The sequence below is a fragment of the Antedon mediterranea genome, chromosome 11, assembly GCF_964355755.1.
Source record: "Antedon mediterranea chromosome 11, ecAntMedi1.1, whole genome shotgun sequence".
NCBI classification, from domain to species: Eukaryota; Metazoa; Echinodermata; class Crinoidea; order Comatulida; family Antedonidae; genus Antedon; species Antedon mediterranea.
This window is the reverse complement of record NC_092680.1, coordinates 1689855-1712839: the sequence shown is the minus strand read 5'-3', so window position 1 is coordinate 1712839 and position 22985 is coordinate 1689855. Positions and strand designations below refer to the sequence as shown.

Genomic DNA, 22985 nt, shown 5'->3' with positions numbered 1-22985 from the left:
GATTTAGTGTGAAAACTTAATAAATAATGGACGACCTCATTATGCGTTTTACCATAGAAACATGAATGATGGCGTGATAGTGAGCCGCCTTAATTAGAGTGTCTGCAATCGTGATTTTCTTATGATGTACCATCGGAAGAAATGTACCTTGATTGAGTTTTCACAATTTGTTTAAAAAATACGAAATAAAGCATTTTGTTTCTTAAGCTTGGCCGGTTCCCTCTTGTTGGACGCAACACGACGACGTAAACGCAATGAAAGCAAGTTGACTAATCACATGCGACAGTTATATAATAATAATCCATTGCTTGTGATTGGTCAAAACTTCGTCATTGCGTTACGTCATAGTGGTATCGCACAATGAATTTCATCCAATCGGATACAGGGTTTTTGTTGTGACTGGCCATGATAGAAATGCATAGACATTCGTTTCATATCTGGTGTGTAAAACTCAACACTTTTCATTTAAAAGCTTCAAAATATACTTTACAAACATATGCGCTTTAACACTATTTTCTTCCAGCATCGTTGACCCCATTACATTTTGTCGTGGGTTGAAGAACGATGGAACAAACCGATTCGAAAGCCAATCATCACATTTTGTGAATATGTCCTTAACTATTTCTGGGTCGGGTTCTTCACTCGACGAAACATCAGAAGCACTCTCAGAACCAAAGACACTTTCCACTCCATTCTTCATTGCTTTCTCTTCTATGGAGTGGAAGAAGGCCATTTTTAGTATATATGATGGTATTATACCTTCGATTGGTTCAAACATAATAGGGTCCTCATCAGAAGCCAAACTGCCATGTTCACGTGCATACTGTATCTTTACGTCTGTGTAGTCTTCGAAACTAACAAATGGACAAATAACCGAGCTGATCATTGACTTGGCAGCTATGTAGCTGTTTCGAATTCGATTTAGACATCTTTTCATAATAGCAACTTCAACAAGACACAGAGAGCATCTCCAAAGTCTGTCATCTTCTTCACTCGTCATTTTTGGAACAGCGAGACATGGAAGTTGTATAATGTCTGGAACGAGGAGTGGAGACTGATCTTGAAAATTGTCTGCCCAAGAAGGAAGGCGTACTGCTGGAACAAAATCAACTTCGATAGCCATAGTTTTATATCTCGATCCTTTCCACAACAAGCAGAACTTGGGGTCATTGGTGACGTCCTTTACTACCAAACGTTCATCTTGTGGGAAGCTTTCATTGAAAACGATATTCGACAGTTGCCTTGAGAATACATTAAACATCATACAATTTGAAATGTTTTTCAGTTCTAGGCCGTCGTGTGTAAACTCCGAGTACTCGTAGCTTGTCTGATCTTTCAGAAATATTTGAGTGTAAATTGACACTGAAGAAGAAGTTTCTTTATAGTCTACTCCCTTCTCTAACACCTCTTTTCCTTCCTCATTTCCTTCCTTATCTGGAACAAAATAGACATTTTCTTGAACGTCCTCGGTTTCATGTTCTGGATAAATATTTTCACTCAGTTCATCAAGACAGACAACATAGTCAAACTCATCCGGGTATTTTGTCTTGGTGCTTTCTGATGAACTACCTACGTGGTACAGACTACAACGCATTTTTGGATTATTGACTGCTATACGTTTCACCACATTTGCCACAAATCTGTCTAAAGCATCCCGGATTTCCATCGCTTCGAGATGTTCAAAAACAGTCCCCATTCCTGGTGTGGAAATTAAGCAGTTTAAATATTCACTTAACGTGCCCGACGTCCGTGTTGATTCCGGACTAGAGTCGATGATATCTTGAAAATCTTCAAGCTGCAAACACTTACCACCATGTTTTGCGAACGGTTTATTTGGTCGTTCCAATTCAAGTTTTTGAGTTCCGTCTTTTTCATGTATTATCTGCATAAAATCAACATTTGACCAAAATGTTGCCACCTCTTGCGCTGTTTGATCACATGCATCGCAAAGTTCAACATCACATCCTGCTTGGATCAAAACATTTGCCACAGAAGCACTGTTTCCCCACGCGGCAAAATGGAGTGGCGTGGACTGATAGTTGTCCTGTGCGTTGATATCTGCCCCTAGTTTGATTAAAGAATTGCAAATGACGTCAGAACCACTCTCTGCTGCAATGTGTATCGGTTGTCTGCCGATTGAATCTTTCACGTTCACGTCTGCTCCACGTTTAAGCAAAGCTTTAAAAAGTTCCTTCTTACCCTTCTCTATAGCTTGATGCAAGGCTGTCTGTCCCCACTTATCAGGAGAATTGATATCAAGTTTCTTGTCCAATAAGAATTTTAAAATATCAATTGCGTCATCAACATCTCGGTCTACAATACAATGCAGTAAACTGCGTTTTCGGCCGTCTTCAGCGGTGGGTACACATCCTTTCTGTACAAGGTATTCCAGCACTTGTAATGGTGCTCCTGCGGGTATTGCTAAATGTAGGATGCTTTGACCAATTGCATCCTGCGAATTTGCTGCATTATCATGAATGACTAGCAGATCAATGTAATCGAATAACAACTTATTATCAACTTCGGAATAATATGGTCTGCAGCTACTCTCTACGAGATAATGAATAGGATTCATTCCCTGCAGATCTAAGTCTGTCACAGATGCTCCTGCCTTTACCAGAATGTTTACTGTTTTTCTTTTCTCGAGAGAAGAATGCATGACAGCTAAATGTAACGGAGACCTGCCCTGGGCGTCTTTCGAATTAACAGTAGGCCTACCTCCGATTTTAATCAATTTTTTGGTTAGATTTTCATCTTCCATAAATGATGAACAGAGTGTGTGAAGTGGAGTCTCTCCTTTATTATTTCTGTTTAGAACATCGACACCAACTGTCAAGAAAAAATCTACAAGTTCATGTTTGCCCTTTCTTATTGCTGTTTGTAATGGAGAGTCTCCATATTCATTACGGCCATCCGGGTTAGCCTTGGCTTGAAGCAGTAATTGGGCAGATTCTAAATCGGAGACAACGTGAAAAAGGCTATGTTTTCCAATAACATGTGCACCATTTTTTAGCAATATTTCAATAACTTTTACATGCCCTCCACTAACAGCATGATAAAGAGATGTGTAGCCATCGTTGTCCTCTTCGTTGACGTTACCTCCGTTGTTAATCACGTCACTGAGCTCAGACTCATTTCCTTCGCTGGCTAAGCGATGGAGGGTGGGCAACATTTCTGAGGAATCTGCCTCCTCAGTGGTTTGTTCCAGGAATTGACGCAGTTGTGCAAATGGCTTGTAAGTGCCGGTTACTTTGCTTTCACTGATACCTAGAAATATAATTGTTTCCAATATTAATATAAATCTTCGCTGACAAGCAGTTTACGATATAAAGTTAACATAATGCCTGTTACTCACTATTTCACATCTGTACCAAACAACGTTTAGATTTAGACAAACTTCTTCGGTTTTTGTGATAACAAGTTAGTTAATCACAATAAGACTTTTTAGAACTTTAATTTATTTCTTTATTTTTTTTGTGAGCCAATTTCTTTTTAATAGTACGTGATTTCCTATTTTCTACAGCTCACTATGTCGGTCGTCGGTTGGTTGGTCGGTAGGTCGTCGGTAAACATTAACTTGAGCACGCGACTGCAGCCATGTATGGCCTTGTTCATTTAGGCTCAATATTAATAATCATACCTGATGCAGCCATGCTATCGAATGGCTATTACAAAACTCGTTGAAGGTTTTTGTCTTTACTACTGAAAAAATAATTTAAAAATTGGATAATGTTAGGAAACAATGACTTAGACTACAAATTAGGTCTACTACACAAGCTACCAGCCAATAACAGATGCAAACACAGCTCACATTATCAAAGATGGGGCTAACAGTTTTCTACCTCTCGTGTGATTTACATTTAGTTTTAGTGGACTTGACATCTTATCTTGTCATGTAATATAGGCGTATTAAAACAGGCGCCTTTTACAAAGATAAATAACACGTCTCTTTTTCATCACATAACCTAACGGATATCCTTATGCTGCAGATGCCAACTTTGTTAATCAGAAAGTAGTATAGGCCTATTCCTTAAGTTTCAATAAAACTAACTTAATAACATAGGATTATTAAATAACACATAGACTGAGGTAGGCCTATATGTACATAGTAGGCCTATTTATACAGCAGATATGCCTTACATATAATTCAAACAAGGCTTTTATGACTTTGTGCGTAAATTTGAGATTGTAGTAGGGCCTATAAGTTAACTTACAACCTATGTGGGGTCACTCCCAGCTGTGTGAGGTAGGCCAAAAATCCAAAACAAGTACGCATAACCGTGTAAACTGCCTAGGTACTACTGCTGGATACCATTTTTCTACGGAAGCAACGCAGCAGAGAAGACAATAAAACGTCGTGCCAAGGCAAGCGGAAAAACATAAATAACATCGGGGGATTTCCGAACAATGCACCGTGTATTATTAGCCTGGTTTATGCGAATTTTAACTGTGGGAGAAATGTCTATTGATTATTTTATAGGCCCAATCGCGGCGCCATAAAACCATGATGCAATATAATAAAACATATTTATAATCTGTTACGTTAACAAACGTTATGAAAACGTGTGGTTTGTAGAGTTGTAAAGTTATATTTCAGCTTTAAAAACGTGATTTTGTGGGTTTTTTAAACGTTAAATAACGTTTTAGTAACCAGGGGCGGACCCAGCATGTTGTGAAAGTGGGACTGTAACTGTAGAGTCCAATATGACACATAGATGGTCGAAAATGGCACTCTAACGTTAAATTGATAATGAATGATGAAATGAAAACTGAGGTACGGTAATAGCCAATTAAAAGGTGATATTTTCCCCTATATTTTAAGTAAAGGCGTCACCACAGATGGGCGCTTCCGCGCAAGTCAGCGTTTGTGGAAAAAATGCTTTGTTTGCACATGGGCTTCTTTTCGAGGTTATGGTAGTCTATTTAATGGAAAAATTAATGCCATACAACTTTCTGATTTTGAATATTTTTTTTTTTGTGACGCGCGAATTTGGTTAAATGACACACCTAGCCGGGTCGGAAATGGTACTCTCGCACGTAAAATTCCTGAAATGGCACCTGTATTAATAATAATAAATAACGCACATGGTGAAAGGAGCGCGTTAAGTTAATGTCGACCTGTTAAAGAATATCACCTATAGCCTATATAGCAGTTATGTTAAATAATATACATAGTGAAAGAGTGTGTTCAGACTTTAAACATCAATGGTGACCTGTATAGCACGGCGCTGAAACAATGTGTTTTAATAATCAAAATTGAAAGTACTTTACTCTTACGATTTTTTCCCCAATTTTTTCCTATGATAAGATTGCATTTTTTTTTTAGGTCCGCCACTTGTAATAATTCGATTGTTATTTATTTTCCTTTTTTTACATTATATAAACAATTAATAGGCCTATAATCAAATATATTAGTTATGTCATATTACATTAGAAAAATATAACATAGATTGTTTAATGTGTTTGCACGATATTTTCGAGATGGATTTTTAAACGAATTAAAAAATCAATACGGTGATGTGCCTGTTAAACTTTAGCATTTTCGTTGCAAAAGAGTATCCGCTAGGCCTAATAAATGCGCACATCGCGCATGTTAAAGGTTAGTCTGGGCTCCAGACGGAGTTTTTTTCTTAATATTAGTAAAAATATAAACATTTTTGCACATATGGCGTTTCATACGTGTATTACTTGAGTTTGGATACTCCGTCTGGCTGGGGAAACACGCAAAAGTCACGTGGTTTGACACCAAGAATTCTTGGTGCATAGATTATCCGGTTGACTAGTTTCAGCTGCATGCGATTGGCTACTCACTCGTACACCGTTTTAATATTCATATTTCAGAATTTCAAAGACTCAACAACTAAGATGGTACGCATGCGCTATGTTACGTTTAGACAATTTACATTGATCGGGACATTGATGAAAGTTTCTGAAGGCTAGAAATGATTTTGATGGGATTTTCCCCAAGAACATGAAAACTCGTCTTGCTTCTCCGCAAATCAAACATTGAATGGATCATTTAATATTACGCGGAGATAATTTGATTTAAATCCCACCTAGGCCTAGACCCTGTCCTGTTCTGTGTAGTGGTGTCGTAGCCCTGTCTGTTGTGTGTGAATCCTGTTGTGTGCCGGTGGTGGTATGTAGGCCTACCTCTTATTGGCGTTTTATTTGGCAGATCATACGTGCGAGTTGAAGTAGGCCTAGGCTAAGGACTAAACAATTAATAAACAAAACAACTTGGCAACACGATTTCATATTTCAACAGTCTCGATCGTACATTCAGCACTGTACGTACTCGATCTTTTTCATTTTGAAACAAAATGATCATTGGTTGATTTGAAATCCATATTTACATACCGCCCGCCCCATATAGCCAAATACGGTATGATAACCTACGTCATTCTTATCAGTTGTTTGCGGTCTGCAAATCGATTTCTATACGTGTTTCACAAGTCTGTATTTTCAGACAAAAATCGCGGTCGAAATAAAAACAAATAAATTATTTAAAAAAACAATACAGACTTGGGGCAAGTCTAGTTAAAGGTATGCATACTTTGCAAATTCCTAATCTGCATTTTCAAATCCCGAATGATGTTCTATATTAAATACAGAATAAAGTAAATAAATATATAGGCCTGCTACTGTAACACTTATCTATGATTATATTGAATTAACCATAATTTATATATAACGTTCGATGACGTAATTGTATTCAGAACACAGTGTATATCCTCTATTCGTTCTACTACTGACTACAGAGGGCGTACATAATGTTCGCTCGTCGTACACAGTACACACAAACTGTGCTCGCTCGAGCTTCTTCACCAGCTCGCTCCGATCCTCCTCTACTCCCCCAGCACCACTCTAAAAACTAGAGCTCCGCTCCTCGCGATATATAGCCTAGCACAATAATGGCGGAAGCGGTTGTTGAAACTCCTCACTTTTTTTGCCATAATTGTAAACAGGAAATCAGTGCTCTGAAACAGGTAAATATAAATATGTTTTTCTGATTGGGATGTTGATTCGGACGGAGGAATCTTTATTAATATAACAAAATACTAGGCCTATTTATATGTAAACAACGTATGTGATAGACAAGAGCTGTGTTTGTGTGTGTGGTGGTGTCATACGTCTTGCTTTTATAGTCCTACTAGCTCGGCTGGTGGGTAGGCCTAGCATATGTGGTGACGTTGTTTTAATGAGAGGTTACGTTCGGCTGTTAGCGGTATGTTAAAAAACTCGGAAGGTTTATGATGATATTATGTATTTATAAAAAGGGTATAATATAATAGGCTAATTGTGCCTTTTGATAAATTGTGGCTAAGGGGATTTCCAATACATTACGTTCCTAAACCCAGGGAGTAATAAATGAGAGGTATGTGTTGCCATGGAGTAACTCCATGGTGTTGCTTTACATAAAACAATAGACCTAGGCTTAAGCGTTATTGAAATTTCACCTTGCTTATATTAATATATATATGTTAAATCTTTCTATTTTTCTTTGTCCATCGTAAATAAATAGGTTGGTATTGGTCAGACAGATGTTTTATCCTACCCTGACGTAATTGTACTACATCTGACCAATAACTTAGTCTCTGATGAAAAGCTACCCGCTGATTCCTCAATTATATCAGAGTCAGAGTGCATTAGTGGAGATGCCGCGCACTCGAGAGTAGTTACAATAATGCACAAGGCACAGCTGAGTGCATGTTACACGACATTGTAAATATCCATCCAAGAGTACGCCACATCTCCACTAACATATGAATTTAGACAAGTGCATTATTTTTATATTAATGTTTAACACGAAATCATGGTCTTCTTGGAATAGCTAACTGATAATGGAGGAATCAGACAGTACTTGAACCCATGTTATAATATCAATTATTATGAAATATTTATCTTATCTTCATATAGGATTACACATGTCCAAGGTGTAGTACAGGATTTGTTGAAGAATTGGACGGTGGAACAACACAACAGACCGAAAGGTTACTCTACAATAATAATGTTATTTTGCTTTTAACATACTAATTTGCATATATCCCAAACCAATATTAATAAATAAAATTGCAAGAAAATCTCGAAAAATTGTGATTTTTATATACATTTAACTCATTAAATTTATTTTTTATTTTAGGACAACAGAACATGAGAGAGAATCAAGACCAAGTACAGATCCTGATAGTTCACTAACGGTGTTCAATCAGGTAAATTGGTATACAAATAATGAATACATGAGAGAAAGAGTAAAAAAATGCTCTAATTTAGGGGTTGTGGACACTCACACGATTGGCGCATTGTTGCCATCGCAACCCCTTGACCTTGACCCCTTGACCTTGTCTAATAAATGAAAATGAAACAATCCGGATTAAACTAGAGCAGTGAAACCAATGAAATATTCTCTACATTTAACAAATAAAAAACAGATAAAAACAAATGTGTGTTCCCTTCCTCATAGAGTACAGTTCCAATTCTGAAACCATATTACTTTTATTACTTTAACATTGTACTTAGTTATGGATGCAACTTGGATCAGCAGATGGGCCACAAGAGCCAGCAGCTCCAGTAATTACTACCGGTCGTAGACGGTTTCCAGTAAGAGTAAGACAATTAGGAAGAGATGCAGCTGACCCTGCGCAAGACATGATAATGTAAGTCACCACAATCATTATAAATATCAAGAGTACAAAGCCTCATCAAATTATTGTCGCATGGATACAGTAGGGAATTTTAAATAGTCATTCCAACAGTCATTGCTCATGGTGCTGCCAAAAATATTAGAAAATGTGAGTTTTGAGTAGTGACTTATACGATGCTCAACAATGATCCATTTTAGTTATTGAGCCAGTTGCAAACAATTCTTATCACCCTTTGTGAATATCAGCTTTGTCTACACTATCAAACTTTATGTGATAAAAATGTGATGTGCCCATATATGGATGATGTCATATCACTACCATACAGTATGTGGGCATATCACTACCATATTTGGGCACATCACACTTTTCAAACTAGTTTGATAGTGTAGACCCAGAGCTTAAATGTTAGCGGCTGTGTTCACCATTCATACTAGCATAAAAAAACACCTTTAAAATGAAAAATTCTCATGTCTATATTAAACTAGCAAATAAATAAAATACCTGATTTGAAATATAGTTTAAAAGTACAATTCTGCTCATTATTGTATATGTATATGGATGTGTTACTAAAAATCTGTATCATTTACAAACCTACAAACTCTATAGATACAGTATGTACCACAATATGTGTGTCATACATAGTGTTTGCAGCATATTATATGTTATGATTGATGTTTTTGTTTGCAGGATTTTGCAACATTTATTAGGTATGGGTGGGGTCGGTAGTGGTCATCCATTTCCAGTGTAAGTAGATGATTGTAAATTATTTATAAAACTTTTGTGCACAACTAAAAAAACAAATCCAAAATTATGAGTTTTATTGAAATATACAACAGACTGATCACAGTTGTGTAATACCCCTTACACACCAGAACTCCGGAGTGTCTCCAGAGTTTTGCTTTTGGTGTTAAAGGGGTATAATATATTTTCACTGTAAATCGTAATAGTTAGCATCACAGCTATGGACACCAAGATAGAAATGAACTTAAGCTCAAGAATACATTCATGTCGGTTTAAAGCTTTGGTTTTGTGCACAATGTTGACGCTCTAGTTTTATAATACCTCTATGCTTGGTATACAGACAGTAATGTCAACTCTTTATAATACCTCTATGCTTGGTATACAGACAGTAATGTCAACTCTTTATAATACCTCTATGCTTGGTATACAGACAGTAATGTCAACTCTTTATAATACCTCTATGCTTGGTATACAGACAGTAATGTCAACTCTTTATAATACCTCTATGCTTGGTATACAGACAGTAATGTCAACTCTTTATAATACCTCTATGCTTGGTATACAGACAGTAATGTCAACTCTTTATAATACCTCTATGCTTGGTATACAGACAGTAATATTGACTCTTTATAATACCTCTATGCTTGGTATACAGACAGTAATGTCAACTCTTTATAATACCTCTATGCTTGGTATACAGACAGTAATGTCAACTCTTTATAATACCTCTATGCTTGGTATACATACAGTAATATTGACTCTTTATAATACCTCTATGCTTGGTATACAGACAGTAATGTCAACTCTTTATAATACCTCTATGCTTGGTATACAGACAGTAATGTCAACTCTTTATAATACCTCTATGCTTGGTATACAGACAGTAATATTGACTCTTTATAATACCTCTATGCTTGGTATACAGACAGTAATATTGACTCTTTATAATACCTCTATGCTTGGTATACAGACAGTAATGTCAACTCTTTATAATACCTCTATGCTTGGTATACATACAGTAATGTTGACTCTTTATAATACCTCTATGCTTGGTATACAGACAGTAATATTGACTCTTTATAATACCTCTATGCTTGGTATACAGACAGTAATGTCAACTCTTTATAATACCTCTATGCTTGGTATACAGACAGTAATGTTGACTCTTTATAATACCTCTATGCTTGGTATACAGACAGTAATATTGACTCTTTATAATACCTCTATGCTTGGTATACAGACAGTAATGTCAACTCTTTATAATACCTCTATGCTTGGTATACAGACAGTAATATTGACTCTTTATAATACCTCTATGCTTGGTATACAGACAGTAATGTTGACTCTTTATAACACCTCTATTCTGGGTTTTTGAGGTGCGTGCATTACAGTATAGTTGTATCGCCTTTGTTGATTTCAGACAATTAATGAATCTACATGGAAGGCCTGGGGATTATGCATGGGGTGAGCGTGGTCTAGATACAATAATAACACAAGTAAGTACTTCTCTTTATGTATCTTACACATGTCACATCTTTCTTACAAACTTAGTCTTGAATTCAACTGGCCGAGTGATGTAGAGGTGCTGAAAACAATTGTCATACAATTGAAATGGGTTCAAAACTCTCCTTAAAGCTTTGTCTACACTATCAAACTTTATGTGACAAAAAATGTGATGTGCCCATATATGGACATTTATGATGATGTCATATCACTACCATATTTGAGGATATCACTACCATATTTGGGCACATCACACTTTTTTTTTGCCAAACTAGTTTGATAGTGTAGACAGAGCTTTACCATAGTTCTTGAATAAGAGCCAGATGTGTACACTAGACCTCAAGTTTAAAGTCTCTTTTAGTAGACCTCAAGTTTAAAGTCTTTTTAGTAGACCTCAAGTTTAAAGTCTTTTTAGTAGACCTCAAGTTTAAAGTCTTTTTAGTAGACCTCAAGTTTAAAAGTCTTTTTAGTAGACCTTAAGTTTAAAAGTCTTTTTAGTAGACCTCAAGTTTAAAGTCTTTTTAGTAGACCTCAAGTTTAAAGTCTTTTTAGTAGACCTCAAGTTTAAAGTCTTTTTAGTAGACCTCAAGTTTAAAAGTCTTTTTAGTAGACCTCAAGTTTAAAAGTCTTTTTAGTAGACCTCAAGTTTAAAAGTCTTTTTAGTAGACCTCAAGTTTAAAGTCTTTTTAGTAGACCTCAAGTTTAAAAGTCTTTTTAGTAGACCTCAAGTTTAAAAGTCTTTTTAGTAGACCTCAAGTTTAAAGTCTTTTTAGTAGACCTTCAAATTTAAAGTCTTTTTCAAAAAAGACTTTTACCACCAGAAATATGATCGCATTGAGAGAATTGAACCTAGCTTATATTGTATTTTTTGACTGCGAATATTATAAATAATGTTTTGCTGATCCAGCACTTTCCAACAGATTTTGTTATAATTTTTAGTTGTTAAGTAATTTAGAAGGAGGTGGACCCCCTCCAGCAGAGAAGACAGATATTGACAAATTACCGATAGTGAAGATCACAAAAATTATGGTTGGTAAGTAAAATTTACATTTTCATCTGTGCAATGTAACTAATAGAAAGAAGAAAATATTAACATTCATGGTTTCATTTGTGTATGTATGTGTGTACAGGATTATAAATCCAAAGGCAAATTACTGAAAAAATGACAATGCTGTGGGTATCAGTGGCTGGAAAAGCTAAATGAAAACAATAAGTGAAACAGCGAGAAAAGTTAGCAGAGCTTTCGGGCAACACTAGCCCTTCATCAGTGCAGGATTATAACATTTTTTTGCAGTATAATTTTAGATTTTTATTGTTAGTACTGTTTTGTAAGTATTGTAGTTGGTTATCTTATTGTATTGTTGATATGGGTAATGTTTCCACAATTACAGTAGGTGTGTGTATATTTTTATAGATTTATTTTAAGTGCGTTTTAAAATTTTGTTTACATGAGCGCACCAATTATCATCGAGTGCCACCGATACACGAGCGCACCAATTGCGTTGATGTACCGCCCATAAAAAGGTGTAAGTTCAAATAATTATTATTATTGGTAACTTTATGTAGAAAATCACTCTGAATGTGCAGTATGTAAAGAAGAATACACAGAAGATGAAGAAGTACGCAAAATGCCATGTGAGCATTTGTTTCACTCAGATTGCATCATACCCTGGTTGGAAATGGTAAATAAACCTTTTGCATGTTAAGCTCTGTCTACACTACAAAACTTTATGTGACAAAAATATGTGATGTGCCCATATATGGACATGATGATGTCATATCACTACAATATTTTGGGCATATCACTACCATATTTGGGTACATCACACTTTCTTTGTCAAACTAGTTTGATAGTGTAGACAGAGCTTTAGGAAATGATTTATCTTATATTATAATTGTACACACAGTAGTACCTGTTCCAGAATGTATTTATTATAATGAAAGGGATTTCTGGTGTAGGCTATGTTATGCCTTGAAAGCCCTTTGCATATCTGGTTTACTATAGATGTAGATCCATTTTAATAGCACCCTCTCTAGTTCGATATAATTTGTATAGCACGCTTTTTTGTTTTGGCCATCATTTTATAACTTATTTTCAAAGTTGGAACCTCTATTTGTAACAAACACATTTTTAACTATACCACTATATATAAATTGAAATTACAATGATGTAAATTGTGTGTATATTCTGTATTACAGCATAATACTTGTCCTGTATGCAGAAAAAGTTTAGATGGTCGATATACCAGAAATGATTTTACAGAAGAAGATGAGAATGGTCCACCAGAGGATACAGAAGACAGAACGTCAGAGATGGAGTCAAGTAACACTACTACAGGTCAATCTCTAATTAATAACTTCTAGATTATAGAATTATATTCCTAATAAGACCTTAAAAACTGCGTTGCTCAGTGGCGGTCAGTCGGTCAAGATACCAGGCCTGGTCAAAAGAATGATGGCACCGGTCAATCACAAATCGACGACAGAGTGCTACCTTTTAAATACCTGAAAGCACATTTTTCTCATTCAGCTTTCCTGAAAATATTTTTGTATTAAAAACCTTTTGTAAAGAAAACTAATACTAGATTTTTTCAGTCTTGGTAACAAAATCAATTGTTTAGGCTTTCACTTCCGCAGTCTTCTAGTATTGGAGATTTTGTATTATCCTGTAACTACATATTAAACCATCTACATATTTGGAAGATTGTTAGAAATCACATAAATCTTGGTGTAAATTTTAAATTTATGTAATTATTTTTTTTTAATTTGATGTACTGTAAATTAATGGGTAGTGGGTAAAATATTTGGTTGAAAAAAGATAACATTTAAGCTGAATTTGAATACAGTATACATAGATTGTGGTAAATTACAGATTGCAGTTGAAACCTTTAGGAGCAATGCAGTTTTCAAAATAAGTTCAAAACATATGTATGTAACCACAAGTGCTATGCAACCTTGTAGCCAGGATTGTTACAGGTCCCCCCCCCCCCCAAAAAAAGCTGCAACTATGGAACTAGAGAGCCAAAGAAGGAAGGTTCTGAAGAAAAGATTGCTTTAGGCCTTGTTGATAGAATATGCCTGCTACATAGGTTAGATTGGGCCTACAGTATACTAGCAATTTATACACTGCTATGGGCTCGCTCTCATCAATATAATAGTTGCTAATCTTCACTGAACAGCGCTCGTTTTTTTTCATTCCACTCGTATCATTGTTTTCATATAATGGCCTGTTAATGCCGAGTCCAGATTTTGTTCTTGTGACCAGACCGGATCCTATAGTGTATAGAATAATCGTAAGATGAAAAATGGAAGAAAGCCGAAGTTTTCTCCTTGGAACCGGGCTGAATCTGAGCATGAACTTGGTTAACATTTTGTAAAGCAATTTTGTGCGCATTCCATTTGGGAGCTTTCATCACAACTTTAACTACGCACGTCTGATTGTGTTGATTTATAGCATGTCAATTTAATCATACAGACACGGTGACGTAACGGCTATGAGTACTCAATGGCTAAACCCAGGGGCCCCGGACCGTTGGAGGGCCACTTAGAGTTCCTGCACTAGGGGCCTCAGGCCTCTCTGTGTTATACCACTGTATAGATATTGTACATTATTCACCTGTGGCGGCATTTCTGAGTATGTTATTAAATATGTTATCTTGTGCATATGATGCAAACAAGATCTCCAACTTATGCAACAGACTTTGGATATCTTGTTTGCTGAATTTAACTAATAATTTATTATTGAAAAATTATCATAATTATTTTAGTTTTTGGTCTAAATAATTTGTAATAATCAGCAAATGTGTAAATTGATTGGTAATTTAAAAAAACTTTGGTTGGAATGTATAATTTTGTAGTTGTATATTAATTGATTTTTTACTATAAATTAGTTTAAATAAATGCATGATATTCTTTAACTTAAGAGAGAGGTTAATGGAGGTCATGAGAGTTATTATAAATAAAGAGGGCGGATGTGAATAATTTTAGAATAGTTAAAAAGTATTTTTCATGTATGAAGAGAAAATATAACATGGCAGTTCTTAAAACTTTTTGTTTCTGATAATAAAAACATTTTATTTGTCCCCTAAAATAAATAATATTAGGCCATGCTCTATGCAGATAGATAGTTCAGTATTGTAAACATAGATTTAATATAAAAATGTGTACTTGACATTTTTGTAATATAATCATCCAATGGCAAGTTTCTAATTTCTATCCTCTTAAACTGTTACATCACAATTTTTTAATCCAATGTGTACCTACACATACAGAGCCTCTTTCGTAGGGCATCCGAATTCAACAGGGGCGGACCCAGAATTTGTAAACGAATTAGCGCTTATAATATAAAAAATAGTATTTTATACAGTAATTTAATTTTTTCTGTCAAAATATCTTTTTGAACTAGGGTATAGGCACAGTAATTGGAAGATCTAATTAAAATTTACATATAGATACAGTGTGTAATGTTCTGAAATCAGTTATCCACATCTATACAGTATAATATATAACTTTGTAATCAAAATATCTTTTTGAACTAAAGGTATAGGCACAGTAATTGGAAGATATCATTAGAATTTACATATAGATACATATATGTTCTGAAACCAGTTATCCACATCTATACAGTATATATATATATCTGTCATCATCTGCTCACATTTGTCTGTACAAAGTGAATATGAATATGACCAACCACCAGCTGAATTGATATTCCCTCATACAACACTATATACATATTCTATTAAAAATTCAATTATAACCAATTATTATAACAAGGCTTAGAATGATAATATTATGGTATTTTAATAACTGTGGAGGTCTAATTTTATAGCTCCATGTAATAACTATATAATACTATATTTAATAATGTATAGTAAAGAGAAATATATTACTGTATGTCGTTTCTCTATGAATCTCCTAATCAAATAGTTGTTAGTATTTTGAATAAGTTAAGTATAGTCTAATTATACACTGGTAAAGGTGTATATTTGAGATTGTGATGTTTGTTTATTTATTGAATGTACCGATACATTCACTGATTCCAAACATTAGTTATAAACATTTCTGTGATTTTATTAATTCTTAAGTTTAATATTAATATTTTCATAAATATGTCTGTCATTATAAATTTTTTTTTTCTTTTATTGTATAATACATTCATGTTGATTTTGAAGAATCACTCTGCTGTGAAAATTAGAAATACGTAATATTCACCGCTGCAACCTCACACAAATTGCTGTGTTCAGTAACACGAAATAAAAGGAATATTTCAATGTGTAATCGTCTACGTTTATTTTTATTGAATTTATTTTTACAACTCTAAAAATTATTTTATTTTTATGTAGCGCCACCAGCGAACGTTTTGAGTTTCTTCCAGCTCACAAGTAGAGTTAAGATGTGCCATGTGTGTTTTTATTTTTACAAATATTAAAGATGTATTCCCCTCCCCCCCCCCCTTCTCCCATAAACATCCTGTAGGGCTGCTGTAGCTTCCCGTCCTGTTTCGTAAAACTCCTAATATCTCACAGGCCACGTGGTTGATGAATTGAAATTAAATTGACTATTCTGTTATAACTACTTATATGCCTATACTACTGCGAAGTAGAATGAATTGGGCAGTGCATACTCTGACATACTGACCAATGATGAAAAGAAATGAAATGGTTTTGTATAATCAATGAAACAAAAAATTGATTCTAGTTTGCTGATATTATTTTATTATTATCTCTGTAACTAATCCTACAATATCAAAGTTTCTTTAAAATTGGACATCCGAGCTGACTATTGTATACCATATGAACCTCAACCATGAGTTGACATACACTGTTGTCGGCACTGGTATTAGGCCTACGTCTATGAGAAGCAAACAAACAGAATATCCAATATCCAAAATATCAATTGAGTTTGAGCAGACGTACTACAGTACGTCTTAATAGCGACAAGGGATAAATTAAAATACAGGAATTATACTAGTCTTTTGATCTGTGTGTATATAAAAAAATCATTAAGTTTGGTTCCCATTCTAGGAGGCAGCGCAAAAGACGACGTAAGCGCAACACAACAGACCAATCACAAGAGATTCGAACTGTCGCTTGTTTGAAGCTTACACTATAAGGCTATATTTTGGAGTGGCCAATATTTTGTGCGAACATAAAAACGTACCCGTTAATAATTATTAATAATTTTTGTCGAGCATGTTGATCCCTTATATCCAGGGTTGCAGTGGCAATATGCCCCTCGTCCTCCTGGAAACTCCTCACATTTACCGTTTTCAGAACAGATATTTCTGTACCTCGGGCCGCACGCCGGGTAATGACGTGTGTCTAACAATTCCCGCAGCACCTGCAGGAGATTGGTATCATCTACTAACAAGAAAATATTGATTTATTAAGTATTAGTAGATAAAAATGACAACAACGTTAATTAAAACAAACTAAAATCGTGGCCTAAAATCTAATAAGAACTTAAATCATAACGTTATCACAATATATTTCATCCTTAAAGATGTGAGGTTATCAATTTACAGTTTTCTGCCAGAATAATGAAAAGCAAAAACAAAAATTGTATATAATTATGAATATATTAATCGAAAGGCAAATTACTTAAAAAATGACAATGCTGTGGGTATCAGTGGCTGGATCTCAATGGAGATACAAAAAAAAAGCGAAAAGCTAAATCAAAACGATAAAGTAAAACATCCAGAAAATATTGATATATTTAAGAATTTGTCTAAATGGAGAGAGGCACTATAATGTCATCAGATAATTATTGATCCTTTCTCCTCCAGCATCATTTTTGTTGGAAGGTTGTTACATAATTAAATGTATTTTATTTTCTATTGTATCATCTGGAAAGTTTGTCTTAAATAAAAGTTGAATTGAATTGAGCAGACACACTAACCGTCAAATCTGTCGGCGTACACATGAGTAGCGGCTATCACAACGGCGATTAAAACAACCCACTTCATTTCTGAAGGAGAAGAAAAAATCACTGACTTTACATTTAATTTTACTCATTTAGTTACATTTATGATCAGTTTAAAATGATGACAATGATATATTTGTGTTAATCTTACTAGAACACTGAATTCATATTTAACAACCATCATAAAAAATGAAATATAAATAATATATTAGAATAAGCACATTTGTTTCTGACTTATACGGTACGCGATAACATTGTCAGTGTCACATACTGATTTAAAAGTCGTTCACAGATATAATGCCTATATTATAAAAAAAAATGATAAAATAAATAAATCCAATTATTACGGTGGTTCAGTAAGAAAGAGAATTCAATTTCGTTTATTATTTTTTGTTAATGTAATTTTTTTAAATATTGCAAGGAAGACTATTAGTTGCACAGTATTAAAATGTTCTTTTCGGTTGTACCAGATTCCAACTTTGCTCCATTCAATTGTGTGTTCATCACCCTTAGGCCACTTAAGAAATCCTTCTGTTTAGTTTGACTTTTCACCTTCCTTCGACATATTTACCAATTGAACGCTTACGTTTGAATGCCACTTTATGAAAGAACGTTTTATTCTGAACTCATTCGTTCTTTACGTGGGATGAATGCAGTAGCATTAAGTGTTTACATTTTACCTACCTTTATATATTTACTACCAGAGTATAACTCTCTGTTACTCTGTATTCTTCTTTTATTATCTACACCTTTATTGACATTTTATACAATAGGTAACCTGAACATTCCTAGGCATGTTAGCACAGTATGCCTATGCCACGTTATGGTTCTACTGACACTCTCTCTATTTATTACGGTTTTCCTTTCAAAACGAAATTAAACGAAAGCACAGGTATAATGATTTTGAAATTTAAGAAAACATATGAAAAATAATACATAAATATTTATATTAAACTTATTTTCTAAATTGATAATCAAAACTGTGTGTTCACATTTCTACTCTCATTTGACTATGAATGTACATACTTTTAAAAATAAATGTTAACTTTTTTGATTTTTGATAAACCAGTTGCCAAGTACTTACTTGCTACGTTTCGGCTATTTCCATACATATATTATATACATATATTACATACTTTTGTTTTCAAAATTGATACATATAGCAGAAGAATTTTACCAGAATGTTATCAATATTTGAACCCAGTATCTTGCAAGATTTGGACCCGATACTCAACGATTGGACTATATTTATTTAAAGGCTGGAAAGATCGAAAACTCAACTTTACAAACTAAAAATAATTAAGCTTACGGTAATTAGGCCTATGAGTTACTTGTGAAATTAGTTAGCAATTCTTTACAAAATAATATATTGAAAACTCTTTAATATTATTATGATTTACAACGAAAAAGTTTTAGAAAAACTACTAATTAGTAAGTAGGAAACACCGTTTTAAAATCTTGTATCTTATTATCATACGGTACTTTTATATTGATTTCGCTGAACCTTATATTTTTCTTAGCGGTGGTACTAATTTAATAATTAATTAAAAAATCTTAGTCCTATAACTCGTAATTAATTAAATTTGTGAAACACAGTAACTTACTTGTTTATAGTCTTGTTGATGTTGGTAGATGCTCACTTGTTCAAGAATGAAGCCGAAATGGATATCAAAAGACGTATATGCCTTTGCGTACGGCTCTTTCAAAGTGTGTTTGTTCACCAGAGATTCATTTCCCGAGAGTGAATAGGCCTTTGTTGTACGATGATGAAAATGAATTGTGACTAGAAATACAAAATCGTATGTAGAGATTTAATGGTTCAGGGTGGCATATATTATTTATTTCTAAAAATTGACATAAAAGGTTTATATCGATAAACTTATTAACAAGTTGCAAATTGATTTAACCAATTTTTAAATTGGTTAAAAGAATTATGATGTATCTAGCCTATAGACCTAAAATAAATAGATTGAATTTAGTTCGGGTGTAAACCTTACCCGGTCGATCGAGTCGATCGAGTGGAATATAGACCGCTTATAACAATCCGCTCCAGAACATATTTTTGTTAGAAGTATAATTGCTCGTCCATTGGCTTCGCAGTGATTTCCCCTGTTTTACTTTTAATTGTAGGCCCAGTTTATATTTTTGTAAACTCTATTATTAGGCCTACTTATAATTATATGCTTTTGTTTTTGTTTGTCAGGAAGACAGAACGCGGATCCCAAAGTTTAATATAGGATTATAATAATCCATTCCCATTGGACGTCCCATTATGTGTTGCTAAGCAACGTATCAACAAATGGGATCGGATTGATCACAGGTTTGTTGTTTTTGTGATTTGTTTGATACACCAACGTGGTGTAAAAACTAACTTTTTAATTAATTATATTATTAATAATACCGTTGGTATTATTAGTGAAATAAATAATGAGTCTTAATACATCTTATCGATTTGAAAAACAAACCGAGAAAGCAAGTTTAAAACGTGCCTTAAACCGCCAAAAAGAACGTATAAAGGTAGGTAATATTCACAGGCTAGCTAGTCTAGGCATACATAGGCCTTATATAGAGGAGGCTACTCTACTACTAGTAGTACTAGGGCCTAGGCTAACTACTAGGCTACTAGTACTAGAGGCTAGGCCTAGACCTAGCCTACTAGAACTACTACTACTTGGCCTAGGCCAAACCTATCTAGGAAGGGCCTACGCACCTGCATTTTTAAGGCCTATTGTAACTTCACAAACACGTTTATTATTATTAATTATGTTTATCGTGCTTTTTAGTTGTCTCCACTCCAATTTTGTTTTCAATTTTTTTGTTTTATTTTTAGTATGATGAACTTATGGTGACAAGAGAAGCAATTGTAAAAAGGTTGGTAAATATTATAATATTAAGTAATTTACTATTTAGTAGTAGACCAGGCTAGGCCTAGGCTAAACTCAGCAAGTACATATTGAGTCGCCAAAATTCAAAATATCACCTATTGTGGTATATAGATCCGGAGTAAGATCATTAGGTAGGCCAATAATCATTCCTTTAGATTTTTTCCAATTTGTATTACGTATATTCTTTGACCACTATTTGTAGAGAAACGTTTATTTATATTTGTTTAGTGAACAGCAGACCAGTGAGCAGGCTGAATGGTCTGAAGGTCTTGAGACGTCAAGTGGAAGAATTCGTGAAGACATAAGAAGAATGAAACAAGAAATGCAAATGACTGGAAAAGCACTAGTAGATGTGAATAATAGCTGTTCAATGAAAAATAACTAAAGCTCTGTCTATACACTATCAAATTTTATGTGTCAAAAAAAATGTGATGTGCCCATAATTATATGAACATGATTATGTCATATTACTACCATATTTGGGCACATCACACTTTTTTGTCACATAAAGTTTGATAGTGTAGAGAGAGCTTAACAAATACATATAAATAGGCCTTCAGTAATACCAGACTTTTCTTGATGATCCCTTCCTTTTTTATACCATTAAAAAAACCACCAGAATTTCCATATATATTGGCCCAATAGTGTGTCCGGTATTGGGAGAGTTCATATTGGGAGAGTTCATATTGGCAGAGTTCATATTGGCAGAGTTCATATTGGCAGAGTTCATATTGGCAGAGTTCATATTGGCAGATCCTGGATTTTCAAATGGGTCAGTCAATAGTCAAATAGTAGTTCTTCCTACTGTGATTTTATTTTACCTGTCTAGCTGGGGTAAAGTGTCAACATGCTGTACAAGCACAAACCCTGCATCCACCCAAAGGGTCTATATGACTTTTAATCTTTTGTATAATATAACCAGCTACCTAATATAACAAAGATACAGGTTCTTTTCTATGATTTGATCATCATCATCATTGTTTTTGTTTTCTAGGTTAGAAGAAAATCTCTTCAGACTTTACTACAAAAAGAATATGACTTGTATGAAAAAGAACTTCAACTGCAAGGAAAAGCTTTTTACTTCAAACGTGACTAACTAACCTACATCAGGAAATACGATTGGGAAATCATTTTTAATATTTTAATATATTTATTGATCGTTTTATTTCTGTGTAACAGTAATTAAAATAAAAAATATGATTATTTATCAAATTTGTATTTTTCATTTTTATTTGATAATTCTTTAATGAACAAATCTGTAAATTATTCTTCCATGGATTTTACCAAATATCTTAGCTTGAACAACCCACCGAGTAATAAGCCTGGACAGAAAAATTATTAATCCGATTTGTACTTTTAGTTGTATTTGAAAATGTTTTTAATGAACAAATCTGTAAATTATTCTTCCATGGATTTTACCAAATATCTTTGCTTGAACAACCCACCGAGTAATAGGGCCTGGACAGAAATGTGTTAATATTTATTAAATGTGTGTATAAATTAAATACAGATGTATCTTTAGTTTTTCAAGATGAATATGTGAAAAGTGTAAAAAAAAAAATATGAAAAGCATGTAGGCCTATGTTTGGTTGTTTTGCCATTTTATTTATTTATAAAATGCTTTTAATATTACATGTATATTTCAATATATTGTTGATCACAAAATGAAAATAATAGAGCCTACATGTGATGCAACCGACTACCATTATAGAATAACCAGAGAGGTATTTTTATACCTTCCTGGAATAACTACGGTAAGCTAAAAATTGTTATTATTATCCGGTTAACACCTCTCGTCTTGCGAAATGACGCTTTCCACAACTTTTGGCCATTTTTGTGTGTTTTATCTGTTAAAGTTTTATATTTGTATTAGAGTACAGTAATACTGTAGTATTTAAATTTAATATTTTAATTTGATTAAGAAAAACAGTATGTACAAATTAATAAGAAAATAGATGTAATATAAAATGCAGTAGAAAAACATTTTGAGTGTGTTCTTAAAATATTCAAAATAATAATAAGGATTTTCAGTCTGTGGGTTGTTTTTAATTTTTTTTTACAATATTTTTGTTTGTATATTCTATAAATATCCTGTTATATATGTTTTTTGTAAAAATGGAAAAAAAAAATGAAATGAATCAACAAATAACCTGTATTTGTATATAAATAAAATAACATTTGCTGCAGTATTTTTCTGTCTCTGATGTACATAATGTAAAAATACAGAACAAGTATTAACATTAACATTAATTAGTTGGGGATCATAGCAACACTTCATTAAATGAAT

General features: G+C 33.8%; 3 protein-coding genes and 1 long non-coding RNA gene across 6 annotated transcripts; 2 read left to right on the top strand and 2 right to left on the bottom strand.

Annotated features, from left to right (window-relative positions):
* Positions 1-249: 249 nt before the first annotated feature.
* Positions 250-4389, bottom strand: LOC140063252 (uncharacterized). 2 transcript variants are annotated; one of them, XM_072109777.1, is made up of 3 exons: positions 4215-4389; positions 3641-3702; positions 250-3267 (listed from the first exon to the last, which is right to left on the bottom strand). In XM_072109777.1, exons 2-3 carry the CDS (start codon positions 3651-3653, stop codon positions 452-454), a joined length of 2829 nt encoding a protein of 942 aa, XP_071965878.1. In that variant the 5' UTR covers positions 3654-3702; positions 4215-4389; the 3' UTR covers positions 250-451. The 2 variants fall into 2 exon arrangements, with proteins under 2 accessions (XP_071965878.1, XP_071965879.1); XM_072109778.1 differs by lacking the exon at positions 4215-4389 and having other exon boundaries at positions 3641-3928.
* Positions 4390-6852: 2463 nt separating this feature from the next.
* On the top strand, positions 6853-16186 carry LOC140062643 (E3 ubiquitin-protein ligase RNF115-like). Of its 2 annotated transcripts, none has more exons than XM_072108946.1 (9): positions 6853-6989; positions 7921-7994; positions 8144-8213; positions 8521-8657; positions 9333-9389; positions 10807-10882; positions 11829-11922; positions 12456-12571; positions 13089-16185. In XM_072108946.1, exons 1-9 carry the CDS (start codon positions 6915-6917, stop codon positions 13251-13253), a joined length of 864 nt encoding a protein of 287 aa, XP_071965047.1. In that variant the 5' UTR covers positions 6853-6914; the 3' UTR covers positions 13254-16185. The 2 variants fall into 2 exon arrangements, with proteins under 2 accessions (XP_071965047.1, XP_071965048.1); XM_072108947.1 differs by lacking the exon at positions 6853-6989 and adding an exon at positions 7154-7228 and having other exon boundaries at positions 13089-16186.
* A 201-nt stretch (positions 16187-16387) lies between these two features.
* Positions 16388-19483, bottom strand: LOC140062335 (uncharacterized). Its single transcript, XR_011847472.1, has 4 exons — positions 19418-19483; positions 17790-17858; positions 17052-17251; positions 16388-16742 (listed from the first exon to the last, which is right to left on the bottom strand). It is a non-coding gene; the product is annotated as an uncharacterized lncRNA (long non-coding RNA).
* Positions 19484-20109: 626 nt separating this feature from the next.
* On the top strand, positions 20110-22963 carry LOC140062513 (uncharacterized). The gene is made up of 4 exons (XM_072108768.1): positions 20110-20330; positions 20644-20684; positions 20927-21050; positions 21693-22963. The coding sequence occupies exons 1-4, from the start codon at positions 20241-20243 to the stop codon at positions 21792-21794; spliced, it is 357 nt and encodes a 118-aa protein (XP_071964869.1). The 5' UTR covers positions 20110-20240; the 3' UTR covers positions 21795-22963.
* Positions 22964-22985: the final 22 nt, after the last annotated feature.

Coding starts and splice junctions, on each gene's coding strand:
- LOC140062513 (XM_072108768.1), top strand. CDS start 20,241: ATGAGTCTTAATACATCTTATCGATTTGAAAAACAAACCGAGAAAGCA. Junction 20,685..20,926: donor AGAGAAGCAATTGTAAAAAG/GTTGGTAAATAT, acceptor ATATTTGTTTAG/TGAACAGCAGACCAGTGAGC. Junction 21,051..21,692: donor CTGGAAAAGCACTAGTAGAT/GTGAATAATAGC, acceptor TTTGTTTTCTAG/GTTAGAAGAAAATCTCTTCA.
- LOC140062643 (XM_072108946.1), top strand. CDS start 6,915: ATGGCGGAAGCGGTTGTTGAAACTCCTCACTTTTTTTGCCATAATTGT. Junction 7,995..8,143: donor ACAACACAACAGACCGAAAG/GTTACTCTACAA, acceptor TTTTTATTTTAG/GACAACAGAACATGAGAGAG. Junction 12,572..13,088: donor TCATACCCTGGTTGGAAATG/GTAAATAAACCT, acceptor TCTGTATTACAG/CATAATACTTGTCCTGTATG.